The 26,979-nt window shown below is 37.7% G+C and overlaps 1 protein-coding gene across 2 annotated transcripts; it reads left to right on the top strand.

The window, feature by feature from the left end:
* Positions 1–2,738: 2,738 nt before the first annotated feature.
* On the top strand, positions 2,739–24,815 carry LOC128382847 (cadherin-10-like). 2 transcript variants are annotated; one of them, XM_053342844.1, is made up of 11 exons: positions 2,739–2,948; positions 9,606–9,900; positions 12,198–12,317; positions 13,523–13,690; positions 13,822–14,003; positions 15,352–15,605; positions 16,594–16,730; positions 16,902–17,023; positions 17,847–17,955; positions 18,999–19,250; positions 24,325–24,815. In XM_053342844.1, exons 1-11 carry the CDS (start codon positions 2,739–2,741, stop codon positions 24,813–24,815), a joined length of 2,340 nt encoding a protein of 779 aa, XP_053198819.1. The 2 variants fall into 2 exon arrangements, with proteins under 2 accessions (XP_053198819.1, XP_053198818.1); XM_053342843.1 differs by having other exon boundaries at positions 16,594–16,736; positions 16,866–17,023.
* Positions 24,816–26,979: the final 2,164 nt, after the last annotated feature.

Below are 26,979 nucleotides of genomic sequence, written 5' to 3'. Positions count from 1 at the left end.
TTTTTTTTCGTCTTTTTTTTTTTTTTTTTTTTAAATACACCCCGCAATTTAATAGGCTGAATAAGTTAAAATAATTCAGCTTGAGTCTATAGGATCTGGCATGGACTCAGCATGCTCGTTCATCCTTTAATGGAGTGTTTGGAAGAATTCTGAAAAGACACACTGGCCCTAATGCTTAATAGGCACACCACATCAAAGATTAATATCCAGAATGCTATTAAAACTCAAGGACAGGCTGGAATGATAATTAGAAAATGCAATCACAAGCATCAGACTAGATTAATTGCGAGGCGGCGTTTCCTGATTTCGGGAATGCACGTGTCACACTCGTCCCCCCGTTATTGGCATGCACTAAATAAATAAATAAAAATAAGAAATGTGGCACTCATCATTAAGTTAAAGAACTATCCATATTTGATTTGCCTCTTCTACTATAGGAAACGTATTCTAAATGCATTAACACAATTAATATTGGCCCAACTGTATTGCAAATACTTTTTGCTCTGCTCTGCTTCAGATTTTATATTCTTAAACTATTTGGATCAGTTCTGCCCCATTATTTGCTCCCCCACTGTGCATATTTCACTGAAACTATGACCAAGAAATCTTACATAATTCTGCGTGCTTCACTTTTTTCAAGCCTCAATGGCAATGTTTCTCCATAACAAACTTTGATCAGCTCAGTCAAAAACTATTGTGAACACGGGCATTTATTTGAAACTGATTGCTGATTAAACAGATTTGGCTGAGTCAAATTGTCTGAGTTAGTAGGAATTAAAGGAATGAGCAATGTTTTAGCTTAAGATCTTATTAGCTCAGTTATTTGATTTTCTATTCAAAGGATTATATTCATTCATATTACACACTTCACTTTCATCAATGGAACCATAATACTAATTTGTTCATGGACAGTAACTGGATTTTTGCTCGTTTAAATACCTCCATTGACATTGCAGTCCTTGTATAAGTGCTCTGTACAAAAGCAGTAATAGATAAACATATAACATTATCTGAAGTACACATTGAATGCTCTCTTACTCCAGCCTTTATATGGAGACCTTACTAAACAGGCTATTTTAGAAAGAGAGGCCAGATGTATTAGGATTAACTTCTACAAAGGACCATAAATTATGTATGCATACCCAAATTACCTATCAGGACCAGACCTGGTGGGGACACGGCCTAAGTAAGGTATCGGAAATAGACTGCCAATAACAAAAAAAAAAAAAAAGAATCAAAGGACAAGCAGACACCAGGGGATAATTTTGGTGGTTTTGGCAATTCCCCACTTGTCTATATTGATTTTCCTCTATTAGAGTACATTGTAGCTTTTTATTGAGGAAACATCTACAGAATTTACCATAACTAATGGACACAAAGGCAGTATTGAGTCAAAATGTGATGGCTAAGAGGGTGAGTAAGGAGGATGAATTGGAAAGAATAGATGGAAAAGAAACTACTCTTACCTTGACAATTAATCTTTCTCATAGGGTTAGGATAGTCGAGGTCTACAGCTTTGTATTGTAACTGATTGAGTGTGAAACCGACTCTGTGCAGAGTATTAGAGTGAGAGTTTCAGGGTGGTGTCTTTTGCTCCTCATGTCAGAAGCATTCTGCAGCTAGAGATGCTCGTATTAAGCAAGTCAAACACACTCACCGCCTCTGAGGAACAGTTTGCATATCATCAGTAATGAAACTTGTAATTAGTGGAGTGTGGCTCACACCTTTACTAGCCAAATACAAGGAGGGAATAGGATGAGTGGATGTCTGATTGTGAATTTCAATGGCTGTATTAGGTTGCGGTAGTTTTGCATGGAAAAATATGAGAGGAAATGTGTGCAGGTAGATTTATATGTGATTATATTTGTTTGCTTTAGTTCTTAAATGTCACTGTAAGTCACACAATAATAAAAAAGAGACTCCAGGCACCACAAATAAATGAGTGGGTGGGTGGGTAGGACCACATTGTCTTAGAAACAATACCTAAATACACATAAATGACACATTACACACACATATACATAATGCAAAGGAAAGGGAGTTGTAGCTGCAGTGATAAAACTTAATTTGGTATTTGACATTTACTAAACTGCTAATGCACTACAGTGATTATATTGAGTGTTTTGGTTAAACATGTACATCAGAGTGGTTTGAATATTTTATGAGCAATCTCGTATTTCATGTCTTTTTTTTTATATGTGAATCAGGTTTGACTGATAACACTTGCTGCATTAGTTTTGCATACTCCCTAATTAGATTATTTGGATTTTATGTCAAAAAAGAAAACATGTTGGGGTTAATTTGTTTTAAAAGTGTCTCATATTCCAATTCATTTGGAGTTGACTCATTTTAGGGCGAATCATAGCACTGAATTATGACATTTAAGCTCTCCTCTAGCTGAAATCATTCCTATTAGCTGATTGCATAAGTAGCTGCTCTCTTAATAAAATAAATTTGCACTGAGCTCATATGTGCACGTGTTGCCTTCAATGCCCTGTTGTAGTCTGCATGATATGTCAGTGTTTCTTCTAGTCTACCATAGTTAACTATTAAAAGGATGAATTAGTGTCAATGGCGTCTTGAGTAAATGTCCCGTCTTTTCACAGGGACACAAAGGACATCAAAGTGAGGAATACAATGTCTGTTCTGATGACACTGCCTTCCGGTGTCCATCCTATCAGAAGCCTACTACCATAATTCAGCAGTCATCCAGGAAGTTACCCAGCTGATTGGATACCATGATAACCAGTCAGGTTCTGCTCCTCCTGACGCTCTCTATCCTGTGGCCCAGTACCGCCCTGCCTTTCACACCTGGGAATATTGGGAATCTGTTTGGGATGTCGGAGAGCGACGGGAGGATTCTTCAACGGTCCAAACGTGGATGGATGTGGAATCAATTCTTTCTGCTGGAGGAATACACAGGAAATGACCATCAATATGTCGGCAAGGTAACGTGTCCAAACACACATTGGCTGTAGACTAATTACAGAGGGGTTTAGCTTGTTGTAGTGTTTGATGTAATTGGCTGAAGAGGGATGGGCTGCCAGAAAACTGTCGGTTTGTCTACAGGCAGAGTTAACTGAAGCGATCAGATACCCAGCGAGAGCTCACACACTGCTGATCTCTTTGCCTGAAGTCCTCCACTTCTTTAAAACTGTTTTTTTTTATATAATTACATTTTCTTTGCCAGTGGAAAACATTACATCTAATGATTTCTTGTTGGGCAGATGCTATTAATGTAATAGGACTATTGCCATAACCAGTATCACCACTAACAATGGAGAGCAGCAACACATTTTGATTAGCTGATTGATCGATTGGCAGAGAGTTTCTCATCGAAGTTATTTTTTAAAAAGAAAACAAATACTGTCTGACTCCAGCATTTCATTTGTGAGAATTTGATTATCTTCTTTGACATAATGGTAAACTAAATATATTTGTGTTTTAAACTGTAGTTTGAATAAATCTCTATTTATTGACTTTTAATAGACAAAACCATCTACAGTTCATTGAGGAAATCACTGACAGAAAACAATAGTGAGTCGCGGCCCTGGAAAAAATATTTTTTAAAAGTCAATATGAAATCATCTTCGCCATTCACACATACACCATAATCATTGATCACAACGGCCAATGGTCCATGACACATGAGTCAACCAGGACTTACCACCAGGACCACAAAATTAAACAAACTTCACATTGTTTTATTCAACACTGACACTTCAATGATGGACAAAGACATTGTGACACATCTATGAAAATAAGAAACATAAGAACAGGTAAATAAATAAGTAGACAGCAACACCTATTGCCCAGTTAATGAAATCAAACCCTCTACATCAATCTGAAATGTAAACATAAATAAATAAAATAATGTCAAATGTGTGTGTGTGTGTGTTCAAGTCAAGACATGCATGTAATTTCATTTTTTATTCAAGTTTAAACATATATTCAGCTTAGAATTCATTTAGTCTATAAAATAAATATCAGGTCAAAGCCCAGACAAGTTCAACTCAAAGCAGACACATGACCTAAACCTGGCCCAGATGTCAGAGAGGTGGTTTGGAGAATAAATCCAAAAAAACACTACAGCAACTTGCAAGACACTTTACCCCCTAAGAACCAAATAAAAAAAAATAGGAGTCTCGGAACCACGCTCCTCCTCCCCACACACCCAGATCAGAGGGGTTCCTGTCAGCTCACCCGTGCTAGTACTATAAAGACAGGTGTGATGGGGGAGCGCTACAGTTATCAACTCGAGGGAGGGAAATGAGGTGACTGTCGACAGCCAATTTTCTCGGAGGAAGCTGGCTTTCATCACACACCTCATTCTCCGGAGTAAACAAGTGTCTTGTGTAGGGTTGAGTAGGGGGATATGACAACTTCTTTTGCAGGAACCATCATCCTGACGCGGCGAAGGAAAAAGGAACAGCAAAAAATAAATGGAATAGAGAGAGAATGAGGAAGAAGACGAAAACATATCAATCAGGAAAAGGCCAATGAAATTCACCTTGTTGTGTTATGTGATGAAGCGGCAAAGCAAATGCTAACTATAAATGGGGCCATCCATTGATATGTCAGTGACTGCAGTGACGTGACTTTCTTCTTGACTCTTTTAATGCTCTCTGGCACCCAACTTCTGTGGCATGACAGAAGTCACATTCATCGGTTCTCCACTTTTTCTGTGTCCAATATCATTCACTATTAAACTGTCAGGAAAACATGAGGCTGTAATAATTTACTGAGGGGAGGAGTGGGGCGAAAAATAGGGCAACCATATACAGCCATTCCGCTTTATAGAGGAAACCGAGGCGATCCGTATCACTAATTCCATCTGATTAACTCTGGAGAAAGACTGTGATGGTGAAAGATGTATATCGAGGACAGATTATATGATAGATGTTATAAAATATAGTTAGATAGAAAACAAGTTAACAGACATACAGGAAGATGGATGGATAGAGAAAGCGAGAGAGAGAGAGAGAGAGAGAAAAAGCGAGAGAGAGAGAGAGAGAGAGAGAGAGAGAGAGAGAGAGAGAGAGAGAGAGAGAGAGAGAGAGAGAGAGAGAGAGAGAGAGAGAGAGAGAGAGAGAGAGAGAGAGAGAGAGAGAGAGAGAGAGAGAGAGAGAGAGAGAAAGGAAGAGACAGAGAGAGAGAAAGGAAGAGACAGAGATGAAGAACCAAACCAAATGCAAAAAGCTCTTTAATGCCCAGCACAAAGCCTTGATGGTCTTCCTCATAAAGATCATTTAATGGCCTTTGCAGTGCACTGTGGGAGACCTTATTTACTTCACATTCAATCAAACCTCTTCAATCAGCCCACACACACTCACTAACTGTCACTCGAGGTTCATTTCTTGATTACAGCAATCAAAATTTGATGTAAAGAACCATCACCACTCTTGTATAGCTCGGCTTCTCAGCTGAAGAATAAGAAGAGAAAAAAAGAGAAAAAAAAAAGGAAGCAGTGGTGCACTATATAATACATGCAGCAGCTCATATTGCTTATCAAGGTGTTCAAAAGACACGCTGCTTTGAGGCTTACATACTGAGTAGCGCTCACTGATGACTCACAGGATGATAAGCAAGAAAAAATAAATGCATTAGTAAAAGTAAGGTTTTTTGAGTGCTTACTCTGCTTCTGCTTCTGTAGCAATTGTCAACACCAGGGGGAAAAAAGAAAAGAAAAGAAAAAGCAAAGTATATTCTTTGATTGTAAATATACTACGCAGTGGTTGTGCATGGCTCAAGCGTAAAAACCCTCAAATCTCAGTTTAACTGACTTTCACAGGGGCCATTAATGAGTGTGAGCACTCACTGTGTGCAGCTGTGGTGCCCTACTTCTTAAGCAGGGCTGTGAAGTGTGAACACTTGCAATGCTGAGCAATACAACCCCAAACTTTGGATTCTGGAGCATCAGAGTGGTGTGTTTGAAGTGAACAAAATCCTATTTAAAGTTCTGGTACCTTCTATTGTGCTGCGCCTTGTAAACAAAACATGCTGCCCTAAATTAGAATATTCAAAGTAGCTCACTTTTGTTGTGTTAATACCCTGCCAATAATTATCCTTGAGATTTTTTGCGAGGTTTTTCCCAATTCTTTTCAACATTAACTTGTGTGAACTATGTAAAATACAAAGCACATAGGAAATGCTGCAAGGTGTAACTTTAACCTGCATAAGATACATAATAGTACAGTGTTCAAATAGTTAAGTTTTTTTTTCTCCTATGTCTTAAGAGAGAGTGAGAGAGGGAGGAAGAGTAATTATTCTGTATCCATTCTGCGCTCTATTTTGCTATCTCCTCTTTGCAGCAGCAAGCTATGCTTACCAGAAACCTGACAAGAATTGCCAATGATTTCCCTGCTTTACTGACAATTCCTCAGTGTTTGTGCAAGGCGATTTAACTCATCAAGGCTCTCTTCTGTGCTTCTGTTGTAAGGCATTGAAAAGGCTGTGTTTGTGCTGCAAGGCCTTGAAAGGAGAGCCACTAAATCTCTGCGAATATAGCGTGGTAGTTCGAATGTTTGATTTTCCTAAAGCTGTGTGAAAACACCTTGTGCCACACTTTGTAAAGAATATCAGTGCCATTATTTCTACCTATGCTAGATTAACGCAACATGTACACTCTACACACTTATCACTGTTGTTCACTAGTATGAATGTATATCAATTGGTTTCTACACTTTGAGACAAATTTAATATATTGATATTTGATATTGCTGCAGAAAACAAACCCTAAAGCTCCATGTTGCTGGAACTGTGCCTCACATATTTAGCTGTACAGTAACACTACATATTATTTCTAGATGGCCATAATATTACTTACTTCTGCATAACCCACTCCTTATTTGCACTGCCTCAGAGAAATCACCACGGGGAGAGGATCTGTTTATGATGAGGGGCTGGACATTATACATTCAATAATTAGCAAAAGTGCATGAAGTGAGGCTTTGCTTCAGCATACACCAAGGAAAATATGTTTTAAAAAAACATATATATATATATATATATATATATATATACTGCAAGGCTCGCCAAAGACTAAAATCCCCATTATCCATACAGTAAGACAGCTTGGTTGCATAGGGTACAGGCTCCTTTGATGGCTCCTTGTTTGTTGTTTTTACTTCTCAGGTTCCTTTTTACAGGATTAACGACCACGACTGGGAAATATGGTAATAATCAGATGAAAACTGCTGGAGAGAATATAATCAAAAGATTTGGGGGAAAAAATGGAATTCATGTGCTTTGACATGGTCTGAAATTGTACTGCCCTAATTATTACACTGTAAGCAAAGAAGTGGGATTTGGATAGTCATGGTTCTGTATATTATTATTATTATTATTATTATTATTTTTATATATTACAGAGTTCAGTATAGCATATGAGCAAGTCCTAATGTCTCTTACAGCCCATATACTGCAGTACATAGACAATGAATTCCAAAGTAGAGAAAAAGGTGACTGCATTCTTTTTTTTTTTCTTTTCACCCCCGTAGAGTAATTGTACATACCTCAGATATGAAGCCCATTTCAATGCAAAAATTCATACAAACACTCTCCAGCTCTACAAAATTAGCCTGTCATTCACAGTCAATAGCAAGAGCAGCTTTCACATCTATAACACGTCATAAATCCTTGGTTCACCGGTCTACAGCTCAGGAGAGAATTCATATTCACAAACAATGAACAGACTGTCCCAGAACACAAATATATGTGAAAAATTCAAGCTGAGTGATATTCCTCTTTAATAGACTCGGGGATAATGGAGTTCATCTGCATGAAGATATTTTCAAACACGTCGCCAAATACTGTGCATATTGTTCATTTCAACTTGACAGCATCTTGTTTTCACACGCGTCCCCATTTTTTAATTCTGCCTGAGAATAGCTAGCACTCTCCGGCAATACATTTTTGTGATTTCCATCCAAAGTTGTACTGTTGACATCACTCTTCCAACTGCAGGAAAAAAAATAATTAGTTTCCTCACAGCATGTAGGCATTAATATTAATAAGTTACTGACGTACATTTTTGTGTCCCTAACTACTTGTCATTTAAAATTTGAACCCATGAGATAGTGCTCTAAATATATCTGCTGACAGATCCAGTGCAATAATGAGCTTGAATCAAGTGTCTGTCATAGTATGCCACCATTACTCCTCAAAGACACTTAGAGATGCTTCAAGGTGATGGATAGGTCAGAGGTGACTAATTTTAGCAATTGTTGCTGTAGGTCAGGTTTCGTCATTTTTCAAAGGCACAATTTGGAAGATAAATCTGAGACTAATTTGATCTAGACTAATGGAGAATGTCACATTCAACGCTGTCCTGTTCTGAGACTGAAACACACATATTCCACATTGGATCTCTATGATCTCTATGATCTCTATGTCTATGATGCAATTACATTTAACATATGATGTTTATGAACAATATGTTAAAGATGAATTATGTAGAATTTAGTGGCATCTAGAGGAACAGACATGGCAGGAAGGGAATACAATATTCATGAGTGTGTTTCAATTAGTGTATAACTGCATGAAAATAAGAACCACTGTGTTTCCTATTCATAGAGAGTGGGTCCTCTTCCACGGAGCACGCCATGTTGCACAGCCATGTTTCTACGGTAGCCAAGAACAAACAAACCAAACACTGGCTCTAGAGAGGGCCCTTCTCACGGCCACTGTAGGGTGGCAGGAATGTCCAAACTATTCCCTAAAAAATGCCATGTGGCTGCATTCCAACCAAGCAGGAGCACACCAGTTGATTGGTCAAATCAGCTCTTGATTGGTTGGAACAAAGACCTGCAGTCACACAGCCCTCACAGGAATAGTTTGGATACGCCCGTCCTACACACTTGCCACTAAATCATATACACTGGTCCCTCTAGGAAGTCTTACTTGTATTTTAGGCTATATATTGATAACTTGTATATTTTATTTTATCTTTTTAAGCTCTGCAGCAAAACACAAGGCCAAGTGAGTCAAGGCAATAATCTTCATAGTCCAGTCTGAGAGGACTTTGTATACATATTATAACATATTCTGACTTGAAGTCCATTCCGACTTTGGGAGTCCTTCCAAAGTCAGAGAGAAAAGGAAGAAAAAAGTAGCTTAATAATAAAAAAGTGTCCAGACTAGCAGGCCTCTGAGCATAGGAGGGTTTAAACATCACAAGCATTACCTAGTAACAGTGGATGTAGTAGTTTTCAAAAAAAGAAAAGAGAGACTACATCATGGGTTGTTTTTCTAAATGGATAAAACCACGGCCAAGCATTTCTAAAAACATTCTTTTTTTTTCTTTTTTTTTATGTTGTTTTTTTTATTCAGCCAGATTGAACAGCACCTTTGATTGTGTGGAGAAATGTTCAAGGCCAATGATTAGGACTCTGTTTTATTCAGTTTTGTTAGAGTTTAACTATAAATATTCTGCATTTTTTCTGAAATCTGAAAAAAAAGTGTTACCTTGTTAGACTGAACAAAGCACATACAAGAAGAATTTTTCAAGCAGCGCCCTTTCAGCAACTCAATCACTCTTTTTGTACAAGTCTGCCTTGTTTCCTGACTTGTTTCCGAGTATAAAATGAGTCTTTTGTGATTTTCAGCTGCACTCCAACATGGACAAAGGTGACGGCAACGTGAAGTACGTCTTGACAGGAGACGGGGCCGGCACCCTGTTTCTGATTGATGAGAAGTCTGGGGATATTCATGCCACCAAGAGGCTGGACAGAGAAGAGAAAGCTATGTACATGCTCGTTGCCAAGGTTTTGGATAGGAACACCAATGCGGAACTGGAGCCCGACACAGAGTTTAATATAAAAATACACGACATCAACGACAATGCGCCAAAATTTGCAAAGGAAATATTCTTTGCAAGAGTCCCAGAAATGTCTGAAGTTGGTAAGTAATGGTGTGCTTTAATGTACAACTGCCACATTAGTCAATTATTCAATTAGTTAATATGACAAAAAAAAGAATCACCAAATATTTTTATAATTGATTCAAGATTTCAGTCATTCACTTCTTCCAGTCTCTTAGAAGTGAGGATTTACTGCTATTTCTCTGTTTGTTGTTTATCATGGTAAACTGTTGACTGGAATGTTGTTTGGGCAAAAATATGCAATTTGAAGTCACCTTGGGATCTATCAAACTGTGCTGGGACTATTCCTTTATTTATTTAAGAATTAATATAATTATATAATTGGCAGATTTATGCAAGAAACATATTTCAGGGAATGTAGAGCAGAGAAGCCAACAGTGCTATTCATCAGTCACTGGCATAATGCAATGCCATATTCGGTTCTTCAAAGTTATTTGCTGTTGTTGTGATTGTTATTTGTTTGGTCAGGCTCATTGGGCATTCATAACAAGTAATGTCATTTGCCATTTTTTAATAGGCGGTAGAAATATTGTATGTTTAGACTGTCACAGTCTTGAGGATTTGCTTCATTGCACTCCACTTCATTCTATTCAAGTAGTATAAATAAACCAAATGGCATGAATATAAACAAAGCTTATGGAAATAATGCATGCAACTTGAGATCAATCCTCAATTATGAAACCATAAATTAATACATGGAAGCAATCAGGGGTAAATCAAAACCCAATAGTCTGTATAACAAATAACAATACCCTATTTGGAATTCATGACGCACTGCTAGTAGATTTCTCTATTGCATGGACACTGGCAAAAGGTGGGTCAGGGTCACCTCGACTCATCTTTGGACTAATACACCCGCCTTATATGTTAAGACTGAACACACCGGTTAATCAAGTCAGCCAGCCATGAAAAATCAGCAGCCCCCCCTTTATGCTATCAGTTCTGGGACTAAGTGGGACAGATGTTCAAGGGTTCATTAGTATGCACGGAGACAGACAGACCCAAACAGGACACGGCAGAGGTCTCCTGAATGCCAAGGACAGTATTTGCAATGTGGCGTTAGTGAGACGCTTGGCTGGATTATGCAGGATAAAAAAAAAAAGTGACTTCAATGACAGGATATCTTAGAGGAACTGAGCTCTTTCTAAGCTTTTTAGGCATTTATATTTTTTTAACTCGTATTTATTTAAACACTCAGTTGACATATTCAAACATGTCTCAGTTCATTGTGGAGCCTTGGCACCTTCATTTACTTTGCATGTGCTGCATAATGTGTAATTTATGTGTTAGTGTCCCTGTGGTGGTGTTTTCTGCCTTGTGATTTTTACTGATATGAAAGGTGATACTGTTTCATGTTGCCAAATAACACGTTAAAGTAAAGGGCTGCTCGGTCAAATCCCAACTGGAGTAAAAAAGAAAGATATGTTTTAAGGCTAATACAACATTTATGCAAATAACCCTGACCCACGAGCACAGCGATTCTATGGCAGCTCATCAGTAGAACCTTGTCAGTACTTAACTCATGTTGCCAAACCTCTGACTCTAACAACAGAGGTCATGAGAATATGTGCACCTTGCTGAGCTAAAGTTATTACTGAGTTTAAAACGAGGTTACAAAGATACTTTTATCTCCTGATATTGAGATAAACTGAGCATCTATAAGTAAAATAAGAAATTGAGTAAAGTGTGTCATTAAAGGTATTGATGAAACCGTAAGAGACATTGCTTGTTATCAGGCTGTGGCAAATCAGACTTGGTGGCTACCCCCGTGATATAAATTATCACCTACGGAGAAAAATAAATCTTCACTTAAAGTCTTGATGAAGCGAAGCCTTTTAGTCTCATTGTTATGTTAAAGAGAACCTACTACTAGGACACCAGGGTTCAATCAAGACAATCATTTTCACTGAGGTGCCTGGAGAGACTCTGCCAAAGCCTCAATCTCTTTCGTTTCACTGTTTAGCCAAACGCTGTGATTACCTTGCTGTTTCTTTAAAAAGGGTATAAATAACGACTAATGATACAATCCTGATTGATTTTAGTTGCACACCTCTGCCTTGTTTTAGTCACTTAATATGACTTTCTCCAGAGCCCTGTTGTCTGACATAGAAATTAAACATGAGTCACCGACTACCAGTAAAAGTGGGTTAATATTAGGCCACTGTTTGTTTTTAAAGCTGTCAGTATGATTAATGACATGATAAGTGCAGAAAATCTATCCGCGTCTAATATGTTGAGTCAGTTACTTGGTCATGTCTTCATTCAATAAATGCAGTATCACTGTTTTGGCATTGACTTTGCATGTTGTCTTTTGCAGGTACATCTGTCGTCACTGTAACTGCCAGTGATGCAGATGATCAAACGTATGGGAACAGCGCCAAGCTTGTATACAGCATTCTGCAGGGACAACCCTATTTCTCTGTGGATTCTGAAAATGGTAAGCCAAGCCCCAGCAGGAACTCATGGATCCAATTTGTAATTCAAGTCTATAAACAGATCTCTTGCGCTGCTCGCTAAAATGTGGGAGAGAAGACAGAGATGATTTCAGTGATTTTCAGCACTGCAGATCTTAAAAAAAACTCACTAAAACTGTACATTTTCCTTTTAAAACACTTTAATAACTCGGCTAATATTCTGTAAAATGTAACTGTGAAATCTAAAAAGCAAATAAAAAGCTGTATTTTGATCCTACTTTTAAAAAAAATGACTGTGGCATTGTGGTTATAATTCTATAAAGATATTGATTTCTTTGTATTTAGAGTACGAGAAGCCATTTATTAATGAACCCATTACTCTGTGAGTCATTAAAGCTCAAAAGGCGAACTCTATTCAAAGCCATAATTCACATTATTTATTTATGTCTAAAATTAGATTTCAGCAATATTTTGGGAAGTGTGCTTATTTGCTGTCTGACTAAGTAATAGATGAAATAGTCTGTGTCAGTCTTATGTCTTTCTTCCATTCCAACATCTGCAAAATGCCTTACATGATGGATGTCTTTATTTAATACAAAATTAAGTTTAAAAAGATTAGCTCATGCAGTGAACTGTTCCTTGACCAACAACAGCTGAGCTCTATGTAGCCGAGCAACAACAGCTGAGCTCCATATATAATACAAGACCTTAAAAGTTGTCTCTTCATCGTGATGTTGCCACTTTCTCTCAGGCTACAAGCTACCACAGCTAACAATATATGTAAATAAGACATTTACAGAGTGGGTATACATTTCATGAAGCATAGCAACCCCCGTCTCATAGAAATGATGTTAGGTTACTGTGGTCTTGGTTTTTATTTAGAAAGTTAAAAAATGACTTAATTATTTTACCAGAAACACAGTTTTTCATGACCTTATCCAAAGTGATTCAGTTGCTTCTACCAATACACAGGCTGCAAGATAAGGTCCCACATTTTATACACCCACCTTTAATACCCTGCCCCCCCCCCATTTTCTTCAAATATATTGGCAAAAAACAAATAAGTATAAAGTAAACTTGGCATGCAGGGTTGAGCTCAGACAGTGGATTGAGCTTTATCTTACTTGACTTTCAATAAGACATTAAATACATTTCCTACAATGGACTTTGGCGTTTAAACTGTCAGTAGTGCTGGAAAGACTGTTTTCTTTTTTGTTTTTTTTTCCAGGCACTATCAAGACCGCTCTGCCGGGCATGGATAGAGAAGTCAAGGAAAACTACCAGGTTGTGATCCAGGCTAAAGACATGGCCGGACAGATGGGTGGACTTTCAGGAACCACGACGGTCAGCATCACCCTCTTGGATGTGAACGACAGCCCGCCTCGCTTTGCTAACCGTAAGACAGCAGCTGTATTTATTCATAATAGGCCTTTAGACCACCTCTTAGTGACCTCTGATATGAAGACAATTATCTTACTCATGATGATACAGTACTTTTTTTTTTTTCTCTTTCACTATCATCTATAGATTCCTTTCGTTTGACTGCTGTGGAGTCTACAGAAATTGAAGGTGCTATTGGACGGATTAAAGCTGATGATCCAGATGTTGGGCGTAACGCTGAGATGGAGTATAGTATTGTTGGCGGTCATGACATATTCAACATTATTACAGACCAGACCACACAAGAGGGAGTCATTATAGTAAAAAAGGTAACTCATTTACATTTCTCATTATTGCCCTTTTAGTGTTATTTTAAGACTGACTTTAACCCATGTGTCGTCCTCCTGGGTCAAATTGACCCCGTCTCTTTTGACTGTTCCTTCTTTCCTTCCTTCTTCCCTATTGCTTTATTTTTTTTCCTTCCTTCTTCCCCTTCTCCCCTCTTTATTTGCTCCCTCCTCCTTTCATCCTTCCTTCCTTCCTTACTCCTTTCCTCCCTCTCTCCTTACACCTTTCCTCCCTCTCTCCTTCCTACCTACCTACCTACTCCTTTCCTTCCTTCCTACCTACTCCTTTCCTTCCTTCCTTCCTTCCTACTCCTTTCCTTCCTTCCTTCCTTCCTACCTACTCCTTTCCTTCCTTCCTTCTGTCCTTCCTTGACCTGAGGACAACAGGAGGGTTAAGACTTTGCTGAATAGTGTTTTGTTGTCTGCAACCAGCAACATACACTGACACTTTTTGCAGTTGTGTATTGATTGATAATGGCTGTACAATCAAACACTGTCTGTGACATGTTTTCATAAAATTGCAAAGACCAGCCTTCCTGCCTTTTTACGAAATGGGTTTAAAAGAAAGCCTTAAAAAGAAATTGTAATTAGCACATCAAGTAAGTGCTGGGAGATTAGTTTGGTTTGTTTTGGGTGAAAAGTAAGAACACTCAAGGTAAAAGGTAAAAGACGTGTATCCAGTACAAGATTAAAACACATATCTTTTAAATATTGTTTCTTAGTAAACTTGATTTTTTTTGTAATTTGTTTTATCCCAGCCACTGCCTAATTAAAAAAAAACAAACATGCTATCATTATGTTCTTATTCAACCTTCATGACTTTCTCTTAAGTCTTGAAGTTATGGTTGAAATAAAGTTTAAACTTACTTAATGTTTGAATTTAAATTACATATTTGCTGCCTTTTCATCTCATCTTAATATTCAAGATCCCTTTCTCCCAAATTATAACACAGATGGTTTAACTTGAATGGAAAGACAGAAGAGTACAGTTTCAGATTAGAAACAGCCCAGTGACAATGTTCATTCATGTAAGAAAGACTATGACAGAATTTATTTTTGAACGGCGGTATAAAATTAGACACCCAAAGCCTTTGAAATGAATAATATAAAACAGTCTTTTGCTACAAACTCTTTTTTTTTTTTTTTAGTTTTCCCAAAGGATCTCCCAGATCAGTATTCCTCACTTGGATTTGTAACTTAGAATTTACAGTATGAATAAGATAAAGGCAGACAAATGAAATGCTATGAATTGCCTATCAAGATCCTGGAGGCGGACTGTTTTTTTATGGAAAAGTGTACAGCTTGACTTGTGATGCTCTTTCATCTGCAGGCACTGGATTATGAAAGTAAGAAGGACTATGAGTTCAGAGTGGAGGTGAAAAACACCTACTTAGATGCAAGGTTCATCCACGGTTTGCAATTCAAAGACTTCGCCACGGTCAAGGTGACGGTAGAGGATGTGGATGAGCCTCCCGTTTTCACCAGGAACCCTTACATCATCGAGGTGCACGAGGACACGGCTGCTGGCAGCTTCGTCGGTGTGGTGTTGGCCAGGGACCCTGACGCTGACAACAAGCCAGTCAAGTATGCTAAACGGGACAGCTAGAAGTGTTTAGACTCTAAACTGTGCCAGACTGTCAGACTGTTGGAGCAAAAATGCTAAATCCCTACCTTGTATTCAACAGATTCATGTTCCTTAAGAAAAAAGTGCTAGTAAACCTAGCAGGAATTGATCAATGCACAGTTAAGCAAAGATTTCCTCCCTGCTGAAGTGGATGTGATTCTTTACTGTGGTAATTTGATTGTTTCAAAACTCATTGTTTCAGCTTTAATTATACTAGTATAAAATCAATAAAGACAACAAAGCAATAAACATGGAAGAAATACAAACTCTCCTCTTATCAGTTTTTTTTAGTATAAGGATGAAAATGTGCCCACTTGGCTAAATCTAATCCATCAGCCAAGCCTTGTGTCAGTGTAGAGGAGAGAAGGAAAGGATATTATTCATGGGTCCCTCCTGGTGATTTCCCAGTGGAAGATGGCGGCAGACCTGTGAAGTGAATACAGACGCTGTTTATTTCCCAGAATTATGTAAGCCCTCTATGGCACCGCGCAAAGTCAAAGTGAAAGAGCCTAATTTGCTGTATCGATTCACACAGCTCAGCGCCGCCATTCCACACATATGGCGCCTGCCCGTCTCTGACACAGAGCTATGCCACTCACTGCCCATGCCACATGGTGTATTGTGTTGCATATTCACATTTCAGTGGAATATGAAATTTGACAATGACAAATGAGCAGGCAAGACGAAGGGATGTATCATTTTTTATACAATGGAGAGCATGAATATATTGCATTCTTGTGGAGGAAATGAGTGGCTATGTAAAATACCTTTATCTTTTGTGAAGGAAAGAAGTACTTTAGTGTGTTTGTCCTGTGAGGAGAGATCTGTGCAAGGAGTGCAGAAAGGATAATAGCAGCACTTCATTTTATAAACAATATAACATGATGTGCTTTATGTTTACAGTTCAGGGAATTTCAATTATACATTTTTTTTTTGTCATTCTTGCAGATACTCCATTGATCGGCATACAGATCTGGAGAGGCTGTTCAACATTGATTCTGTGAATGGCACCATTACAACACTGAAAGCACTGGACAGAGAAATGTCCAAATGGCACAACATCTCTGTGGTGGCTACTGAAATAAGTAATTGTTGTTTTTTATAATATATATATATATATATATATATATATATATATATATATATATATATATATATATATATATATATATATATATATATATATAAATAAAATAGTCTGCAGTACATGATGATTTTAGTCCATGCTGACATTAATGGTTATTCATTTATTTTAGATAACCCACGGCAGACGACTCGGGTGCCTGTGTTCATTAAAGTGTTGGATGTCAATGACAACGCCCCTGAGTTTGCAATGTCCTACGATACATTTGTCTGTGAGAACGTCAGAGCAGGACAGGTACTTAAAACATATTATATCATGTTTGAAATTAAATTAAAATGTGTTTTGTTACTAATGATCATCCAAGTATCAGGTTTATTGGAATTTGTCAACATATCTATATAGTTATACTGCTATTCTTAATGTTGCTGATTTGTCAACTGTATTATATGAATCTGAATGATCAATTATTCAGGTGATGTAAACATAACTTTGTGCACAGTTATTCATGTTGCCATGACACTAATGTAACACAAAGTTAAAATGACACTCCATCATATAACGGGGTACAGGGCTTGACAGACTTGATTATTTCTTTGAATTTTATGAGTCTGGGTGCAGTCTAGAGGAACCTTCCACAATGCTCACTGACACGTCCATGAGTTCCCTTCATTAATTTAACACTCCTCACTATTTGCAGTGTAGTTTCTGCCTAATCTGACGAGCCAGATGGTTTGTTTAACCATGTTAAACCAATGTTTGGAAAAGGACAGGCACTTTTAAAAAAAAACTACCTGGCAGCTGATTGGGTGAACCACCTGTCCATCAGCGTCTAACCTTGTGAGGCAGCTGGATTTGCAGCGCAGATTGGACACAAACACATAATTTGAAGCCAAATAAAATGGATTCTCGTGTAATCTGATGAAGTGACCTGGCTAATCTAGCTACCTCACAAGGAGTGAGGAGTACCTGACTGGTCTCAAAGTGTTTTTCTTTGCTGATGCATGAAGTATTTTAGAAGCTTTCAGATTCCCCGACTATGATGAAGAGTTATATCCATGTGTTTTGTCATATGTTTACCGCATATGTTAATGTATTGTTGTGTTGTGTTTTCTTACAGTTAATTCAGACTATAAGTGCCGTTGATACAGACGAGCCCCTCGTTGGACACAAGTTTGTCTTTAGTATAAGTGCCACCAACCCAAACTTCACCATTGTTGACAGGGAAGGTAAGATTTTAGTATGAAACACTTAATTGAAAAATTCAATATTTTTTTACTGTGTGATATTCTTTATTTTCTTGCCCTTCCAAAAGAGCTTTCTTAAGTCTTAAGTTGTTTGGCAAAATGTCATTACCAGTACAGTCACTGTCTAAGCCGACCTTCAAGCAGTCTTCCCTCTTCTGTTCTGCATTGTGTTACAGATTTGTTTGTTTGTTTGTTTGTTGCTCTGTCATATGATAGAAGCTACTTTGTTATAGAAGAATGTGGTAATTCTCACATTGTATTTTTAACAGTATGTTGGCACTACAGTAATAAGTTGGATAATTTCAAATGTCTGCACACCCCTCTTTATTTAGTTGAACAGTTGAAAGTAGCAAATTGACTGTTTTACAGTTGTCAATAAATAAACACATAGTAAACCCACACAAGGTTACACTTACCTACAGCAGGTCACCATCCATACACAAATCTAATTTCCCGTTTAAAGCTCAATGACAAAACAGCTACGATGATTTTACTGCTTACAATTCCCAGACTACACTCCTCCTGGACCAAGTTTTATTTGAGAGTAAACAGAGAGAAATCTTCCACATGCAGGAAATTGTCTGTAGTAATAGACAAATTGTTTATGTATATTGTAATAGAGAGAAATTTCTCATTTCATTTTGTCCATGTGGAACGTTAACAAACTCTGGATTTAAATTAGCTTTGGAAGAAAGTGTGGCCGTGCATATCAACCACACTATTGTCTTTTGTTACTACAACGTGGTTACCAATTGAGCTTTTCTTAATTTTTTCCAAGAATGTCATTTTTAAGCAAATAGCACAGCTTTATTACCAACTTCTGTTGCTAATAAGTGTTTGTTTTTAGCACAATGTAGCCATCTTCATGAAGAGTGCAAGTAACTCTCAATCACCTAGCGTAATTATTAAGAGCTACCTATCACAAGATACCAATAAAAGAACATTTCACATCATTTCCTGTGTGTTATTAGCTGACTGAAACATCTCACCACTTATAAGCGTCCTCCATTTGCGTCTGTCCGTAGATAACACTGCCAATATCCTGACACGGAGGGGAGGCTTCAGCCGGCGTGAGATGAGCATGTACTTCCTGCCTGTGGTGATCTCAGACAATGACTACCCCATTCAGAGCAGCACGAGTACACTGATTGTGCGCGTGTGTGCTTGTGACAGCCGTGGAAACATGCAGACATGTAACCCTGAGGTCCTGCCCTTCTCAGATGGCCTCACAACTGGAGCTCTGGTGGCCATCCTGCTCTGTGTGATTATTCTCCTCAGTAAGTTCCCATATGTACTGTATGTGCAGGTGTATGAGCATGCGTGACCATGACTATTTGAACTTGTCATGTTTGTGCCATTTGATACTGGTGTCAACTGAACCATCCCTGAACAGTGATTGTCTAATCCTAGCTTTACCACAGTAACTTGGCATAGCAGGTCTGTCCAGCTTTGTGCATGGTGGTGCATTAAAGGGGACGTATTTAGCATTTTTCCAGGTCTATATTTTTAATGTGGAGCTCTACTGGAATATATTTACATGGTTCAAAAGTCCAGAAAACTCATTATTAGAAAGCTTATTTATTTTACAATGGCTCTTTATGCAGCCCTTCAGTTCAGCCTCTGTCTGGAACGAGCCGTTTTATCTCCCGTCTCTTTAAGGACCCCCTTTTGATGAGCCTACTTTGTTCTGATTAATGGCTTTGGAGGTTAACAAACAGTAGCAGTGTGATTTCACTTCTGTTTCTTCTTTACTCAAAATGGAAACTTCTCAAATACATCCCTACATGTTCGAGCACAAATCAGATCAGAAATATGCAGACGAACATATGAACAACTCCTGGACTCTCTTATGTTAACTTATTATTGGCTTTTTAAACTTTTGAATTTTTTAAATCAGTGCAATAGAAACTGTATAACACATTCTACTACTGTGAACCATCTTATTATAATATAAAGTTCACTCACTCCTTAATACCATTCATGCTGCCTTGTTTAGTGTGATCTATAGTCTCCTCATATCACTCTGAGCTACACTGCTACACTGCACAGCAATAATTAATGTGACTGTAGATTAGACTATGAGATATCACCTTAAGAAAGTCTTTAGATAAAAACCACTTATGCCATTCCCATCACTCTTTTGGAAATATCTGTAATATGAGCTGTTCATGTGAGATTTTGTAATTTAACTCCCAATGCTTTGACTTCTACCTTATACCAATGTATTGTTTTTCGCCCATTAGATGTCAAAATTTAAAATAATTTGATATATATATATATATATATATATGTATGTCTATATTGAGGCAACTCCCTTATGTGATGTCACAGGTACATGTATGTATATATATATAGATATTGCTTTCTACCATTTAAATAAGATTTGATCCCATTGATAGCATTCTTACTGAAGCCATAATGGATTAATGTTTAAATTAGAATTGTGTGATCGATCAAATTGAACGCTGCAGTGAAATTAAGAAGCAGGGACACAACATTACCTCCATCAAGGTTACTTAGCCACTCATCTATCATATGCATCAAAGCAATTTCAGTAGAATGATTTTTATGATATGCATGTTGAGCATGATTTAGAAGGTTATAAGTTTCCATATATTTCCAAGTGCAAACTTATGATTCTTTCCAAAGTTGCCTAAGGAGTAAAGTAATAAACTACCAGGCTCTCTGGTGTGTCAGTGAGGAAGTGTTAGTACGAAGCTGAAGCCCTGCTCTTTATCATGTTAACATTAACAGCCATCAGCCCTGACTATCTTGTTAAACTCTAAATATAGTAGCCTACAGTTAGTTATCAGCAGACTCATTGTTGTGTTGTTTTTACTGCCACAAAAAAGCAATGAAACTTCTGGTCAGGTAAGACGCTGGCTCTTTGTGTCATTTTATCAGGTTTGCTACCAGCAGCTCTGTCAGCTGATATGAAACATACCTCCCTGTCTTGCTTATTACATCACGCTAACATCATTCAGTTGAACTGAATTTCCAAATCCAAACAGACAATAGTAAGTTCATTTTCATTTGATAAAGTAGTTTTTACACACAATATGTGTAGCCTAATGTTGGGAAATGCACCTGTATTAGCATCACATACCAAAATAGACCTGTGTGATTATGTGAGCGATGAGTGTGTAGTTTCTCTCAGCTTACTGGAGGATATGTGTAAGGCGAAGCTCCCTTTTCCATCGCCAAGGGCAGTGAGCATTACTATATCTATCGCTGTGTTTATCTGCACAGACCTTCACCCTTCAGTAGTGTAGTAAAAAAAAAATGGGTTTGGGGCTGTTTAGAGTGCACTTCTGCTTTGTTTCTTTTCTATGAAACTAATGTGCTGTTAATAAACATTGTAGGTATAATTACAGCTTATGCAATGATTCACTTTTTTAAGTCCAGTCAAAACAAATTTATTCATCCAGTCAAAACTATTTTATTTATATTGACGAATAACCAACTGTGCCTGAGGAGGATTTAAAATTTTGTACAGCATACAACACTTTCTGTCCTTAGACTTTCAAATTCTATTAACTCAAAAGACAGTGCTGCTGCTTTCTGGTGAGTCAAACACACTTTTTTCCAAATAGAGACTTACCTGACCTTGAATTTACATACAAGTCAGTGGTGTATAAGCACTACGGAAGCATCTTTCCATCCAATTCACATCAACCTCTGTTACCAACATGGCTGTCCTTAAAGCATCACGGGTCTAAGGTGCCAGCCAAACAATCATAACGTGCCTACCACAGCATGAAGTGGCTTTACAAGCTTAATGCAGATATAGGGTGTGGGTAAACTCGTCCATGGTATCGACACAAAAGATTCAAAAAAGGTGCAGAATTAGCACTCCAGGCAGGTGTTACCAACATGTGCTCCATGCTGCAGCACATTCAGGGTGCTCAAGTCAATAACATGGCCCAGAATGAGTTGCTTTACTGAAGAATGTGCCCCTGAAAGCCCACATGGAGAGAAAAAAACATCAATATATCTGCTATTACAAGGTGCATCATTACAAACAGGACATCAATTGAAAGCCTGGACTCCCACTTCACTGCCATCAATAAAATGTTACTTAAAATATGCTGTTCTGCCAGGCAGTGCAGCCCTTCAAAACACTGTGACTATATATGTGGTCAAAATTGTGTTATGGACAGAATATAGCTTAGTATATGCCCTGTATAAAAATATTATGCCCTAGAAAATGTTTGATTTCTAAAAGAGCAGTCTTTATTTGCTGTAAACACAAAAAAAAATACTGTGCAACCAGGTCAGAGTGCAGTTTAATAATGACATGTTATGAAGCATAATTATAGTAATTTAATTGAATCCTCAGTGCATTATAAACAACATGTCCTCGTACAAAATAAAAAAAAAAATCCTTTACAAAATTACCCTTTGGCCAGTAGCAAAATGATTCAGATGGGCACTGTCTACCATCTCTTTTATTACGGTTTGGTTAAGTTTATGTAACCCAAACTACTCAGTTATTGCTAGAGATAAATAGTTATTATGATTAAATACATATGCTTAAAGGAACCAGTGATGGCTCTTGGGCATAGGTCTATGTTGATGACCTCCCCACCAGCTATAAGCAAAAAAGTAGGAATAAATTAAATCAAAAATAACAATTAAGACTAGGGACTGACTAGTAAAAAACAATAATAAGATCTGAGGTAAAAAAAACAATAAAGAATTAAAAATAAAATATGATTAAATTAAATAAGAATTAAAACCAGTAAAAAAAAAGACCATTTAAAAAAACATAATTACGTATTTAACAGGATGTGGGAGTACATCATTCCACTTCTATATTTGCCTTTAAGACAATGCATTACTAACATGATAAGAATAGGTTGTTTGTTTAAAAAAAAACATAGCATGGACCATTTAAAGCATCTGAAACAACAACCAACGCTGTTTTCCTGATCTATTATAAAGTATGTCATCTCAGAAGTATCAGGGACACTGCAGAAAGCTTGATGTCAGCAATCATCAACGATGTCGTGGTTCTAAGCTCCATTCATTAGCAAATAAATCCACTTAACAAAATGCTCTATGTATTTTCCTGCTAAAGTAGGTCGCATGTTACTCCCTGACATCCTAAAGCACCATTTCAGCCCTCTTTGAAACTAATGCAGTATGTAACAGCATACTACACAGCAGGAATAGTACCTATCTTTTTACCCTGCAAAAAGCAGAACTGTGTAGTGCTTATGGTCAAGGGCATGTCAATACATAATGTAATTTCAACTGTCATTGAACCTTACCTTGCCTGGCCAAGTATAGAACCTAAAAGGTACATTTTAGGCTTACTTGAATCTCTTACATACTGTAAAAGCTGATACAATTAAATATAGTTTGAGTGTTCTGTCCTCTTAACCCTTTCCATGTGCTGGACTTGACCCCTCCTCATATCCCAATCTCTTGTTCTGGAGTTTGGTGTGTTATTTGACTCGTGCCCCGACTAAACAACTGATACAAGCAAATTAGTATTGAACAGCTTTTCTTCCATCTGCTTGGTTTAATTCCAAATTCTGCGTCTGGTGGTGGACAGATCTTCTCTCACATATCGGGTGTACTGAAGGTTAAACTCCATGCTCTCCTCTTGAGCTAAATATCATGACATCTGCTCATTATCTGACACTTCTTGTGCTTGATCCCCCCCTGACAGACTGTCTCATTCACCTCTGCTTGACTCCGACAGGCAGGCGCTGAGCTGGAACGGGTCCGCCCTCATTGCAGCTTTCTGCGCTGTCTAGAAACATGGCACTGGTCAGTCAGAATTGTTCATAAAGAACCATTTAAACAGTCACCCCGCACCCCTATGTAACCCGTGTTGAAGGCACTGTAATTAACACTCAGGTGGGGGGCAAGTAGACAACTATATTACCTGCTGAGAGGACAAAAAAAGCCAAAGGAAGAAGTGGACACAGGTGAAGAGGGATTTGTGCACCTCCCAAATTAGAGATTTTTTGAGAAAATATCTGAGTTTATTTAAAATTTCACTACTTCACTTGGGAATCTATTTTACTGCCAAAAGAATAATGAAGAAGATGAGGTATGAGGTAGCGTGCTGAAGAGTATAAAATAGGATCTTCCAACTGCTGTGCATTTTTATACAGTGAATTTGCCGTTCAAGGGAAAAAGAAAGAAAAAGCTTTTTCACTGAATCTTTAATAATAGGAGGTGAATGCCTGAGGCAGTGTTGGGGATTTATCACTGGTAGCAAATGTGTCTCCCCTCCGCGCTTCTGCTCCCTGTGCTCTTTAATGCATGACACATGTTAGTAGGCATACATCTTATGCTGAGCTTTCTCTGCCTGTATTTCCTACTGTTTTTGTGTAGTGATCGTGGTGCTGTTTGCTGCCCTGAGGAGACAGAGGAAGAAGGAGCCTCTGATCATCTCCAAAGAGGATGTCAGAGACAACGTTGTCAGCTACAACGATGAAGGGGGTGGAGAGGAGGACACTCAGGCCTTTGATATTGGTACATTGCGCAACCCAGAGGTGATGGATGCTAACAAGCTACGTAGGGACATCATACCCGAAATGCTGTTTCCTTTTCGGAGGACATCACCTATAAAGGATAACACAGATGTCAGAGATTTCATTAATGGGAGGCTTCAAGAGAATGATTCAGACCCCACAGCGCCCCCCTATGACTCCCTGGCCACATATGCTTATGAGGGCAGTGGGTCACTAGCAGAGTCCCTCAGTTCACTGGAGTCAGGCGCCACTGAGGGGGACCAGGATTACGATTACCTCAGCAACTGGGGACCCCAATTCAAGAAATTGGCAGAGATGTACATAGGGAAGAGTCCTGATAGAGAGACCTAAACAGAGCCATGATAGTCTCTCTTTTTTTCAAGCCCATTTTTTTCTGTCTGTTTATCTAGCTAGCTAGCCAGATGGCTATTTGTCTAGTTAGCTAGCTAGCAAGCTAGTTGACTGTCTGTCTACCTATCTATCAAGCTATCTATCGGTTTTTCTGTCTAGTTTGCTAGCTAGAGTGCTAGTTAACTAGTTGTCTATTTGATTCTCTCAAACATGTGTGTGCACACACATGCACAAACACAAACAAGAGTTTCTGCTCTCCACTTGTGGATGCTGAAATTGAAGACTTGAACTGAGTTGAATTTTCTCATTAATGGAGATACAAAATAATTCTCAAAGTTTTACTGTTTTTGGTCATAATCAGTAAAGATGCCTTTGAATTTTAGGATTTTTTTTTCTTTTCTTTTTTTTTGTGAACAATGGTGTGGACAATGTGTTTTGTAATTGACCAGAGAGATAGTAGTATTGTATACTATCAATGTTTAATGGCACTGGATGGGGTTTGGGTGGGGGTAGGGAAGGAGTCAAGTGGCTTTTCAAGCCAACTCCATTAAATACTGTAAATGTACAAAGTGTTTTTAATGATGGACATCCTATATACTATTTGCTATCTATGTTTGACAAGCAATGTTCATGTGAATGGTTGGTGCAGTTTATTTGTCAAACTGAATTCATTTCATCATATAGGTGTAATAATGTAATGGAAAGTGTATGTTGTAGGAAAACTGTCATACACTGACTTCATGTTGTTTGAATGCTGAGTCATATTGTTTTATATTTATATTTTTATACTTATTTTCTTAATAAAATGATGTTAAAAAAAAGTAATGGCTGTATTTTCATCAGTTGCCACTGTGTTTTTGGGGTTACTGAAAAGTGACGTCTCTGGTTATGTGCAGTGTTTTGTTTTTGTTTGTTTGTTGTTTTTTTTTATCTTTTCAATATCAACACATATTTAGTAAAGACCTAAACAGCAATTTTAATACACACCAATTTGAAATGATTTAACGCTAAGAATATTAGGTCCATGTGAGTGGACTTGGTGGGGATTTCATCATATTTACACCCTCTGGTGTTGGTTCATTTATTATGTTTTGTATTTTTCAGTACAAAAAATGTAAGAATGAATGTAAGCGAGAAAAGCAGAGGCTGGAAAATGTGTCCTCTTTTATAACTTTCACTATTGAAATAACTTCATCACTTCATGACCCTGGAAATGAGATAGACAATACTGCTTTTGTGTAAGTTTCAGTGTGGGCACAACTTTCGAGTTCACATAAAGTAAAGCAAATATTTTAGAAGTGGTCATGCTGTTGACGGATATAAATCACAAGCAGTGATTGAATGCAGTTAGTAAGATATTACAGTGTTACAGCATACTTGTGGATAGTTTTAAATCAGAAAAACAAAGTCCTGTGTTCATAGCAAAGTGGTAGGTGAATGCCTTCTGCATCTTGAATTTTAATGAAGAGATAATAATGGTTGAAGTATATGGGTTTTGATTTTACTTGAGTGGAGTGTCTTAGGTTTTAAGAGGAAGGGATGCTTGTTGGTTGTTTTTATGTTGCTTATTTTACATTCAGACATTAGAAATGATACTTGAAGACCGTCAAAGTCATTTTGGAGTACATGAACAACTGAATCTCTCTGTGAATACCAGAACAGCTTATACAATATATTTTTATGAATCACAGCACAAAAAAAAAAAAAAAACATTGCAGAAGAACATGATATTTGCCAACTTGCGCTATATCAAACTCCATGTTGTTAATTACACACTCATGTGCAAATGTTCTGTAATTTAACACAGTACTGGCTGATTAGTGGGCAGCTGTGGAGATGAAAATACTTCAGATCAATGCCTCACGTCGCTTCACTTGGTTTCAAATTCTAACATCTGCCAGCTCACTGTTTACAGCCGAAAGTATTTCAGCCAGAATTTTTGTTCTGTGTTCTTATTAAATATATGTCTGATTGACATAACAATTTATTTACCAAATCTATGATTTTTTTTATGATACAAATTTATCTTTACAGTTGAAACTAGTGTGCTGTACTGACACTGATGCGTCTTACATTTCAATTTGCATCCAAGACCACAAACACTGAGGATCGGCTCACCTGAAATGACTCCAACTTCACATGAGGGACAATGAACCCAAATCTG

Source organism: Scomber japonicus, chromosome 21 (genome assembly GCF_027409825.1).
Source record: "Scomber japonicus isolate fScoJap1 chromosome 21, fScoJap1.pri, whole genome shotgun sequence".
Lineage (NCBI taxonomy): Eukaryota > Metazoa > Chordata > Actinopteri > Scombriformes > Scombridae > Scomber > Scomber japonicus.
This window is presented reverse-complemented; position numbering and strand designations above follow the sequence as displayed.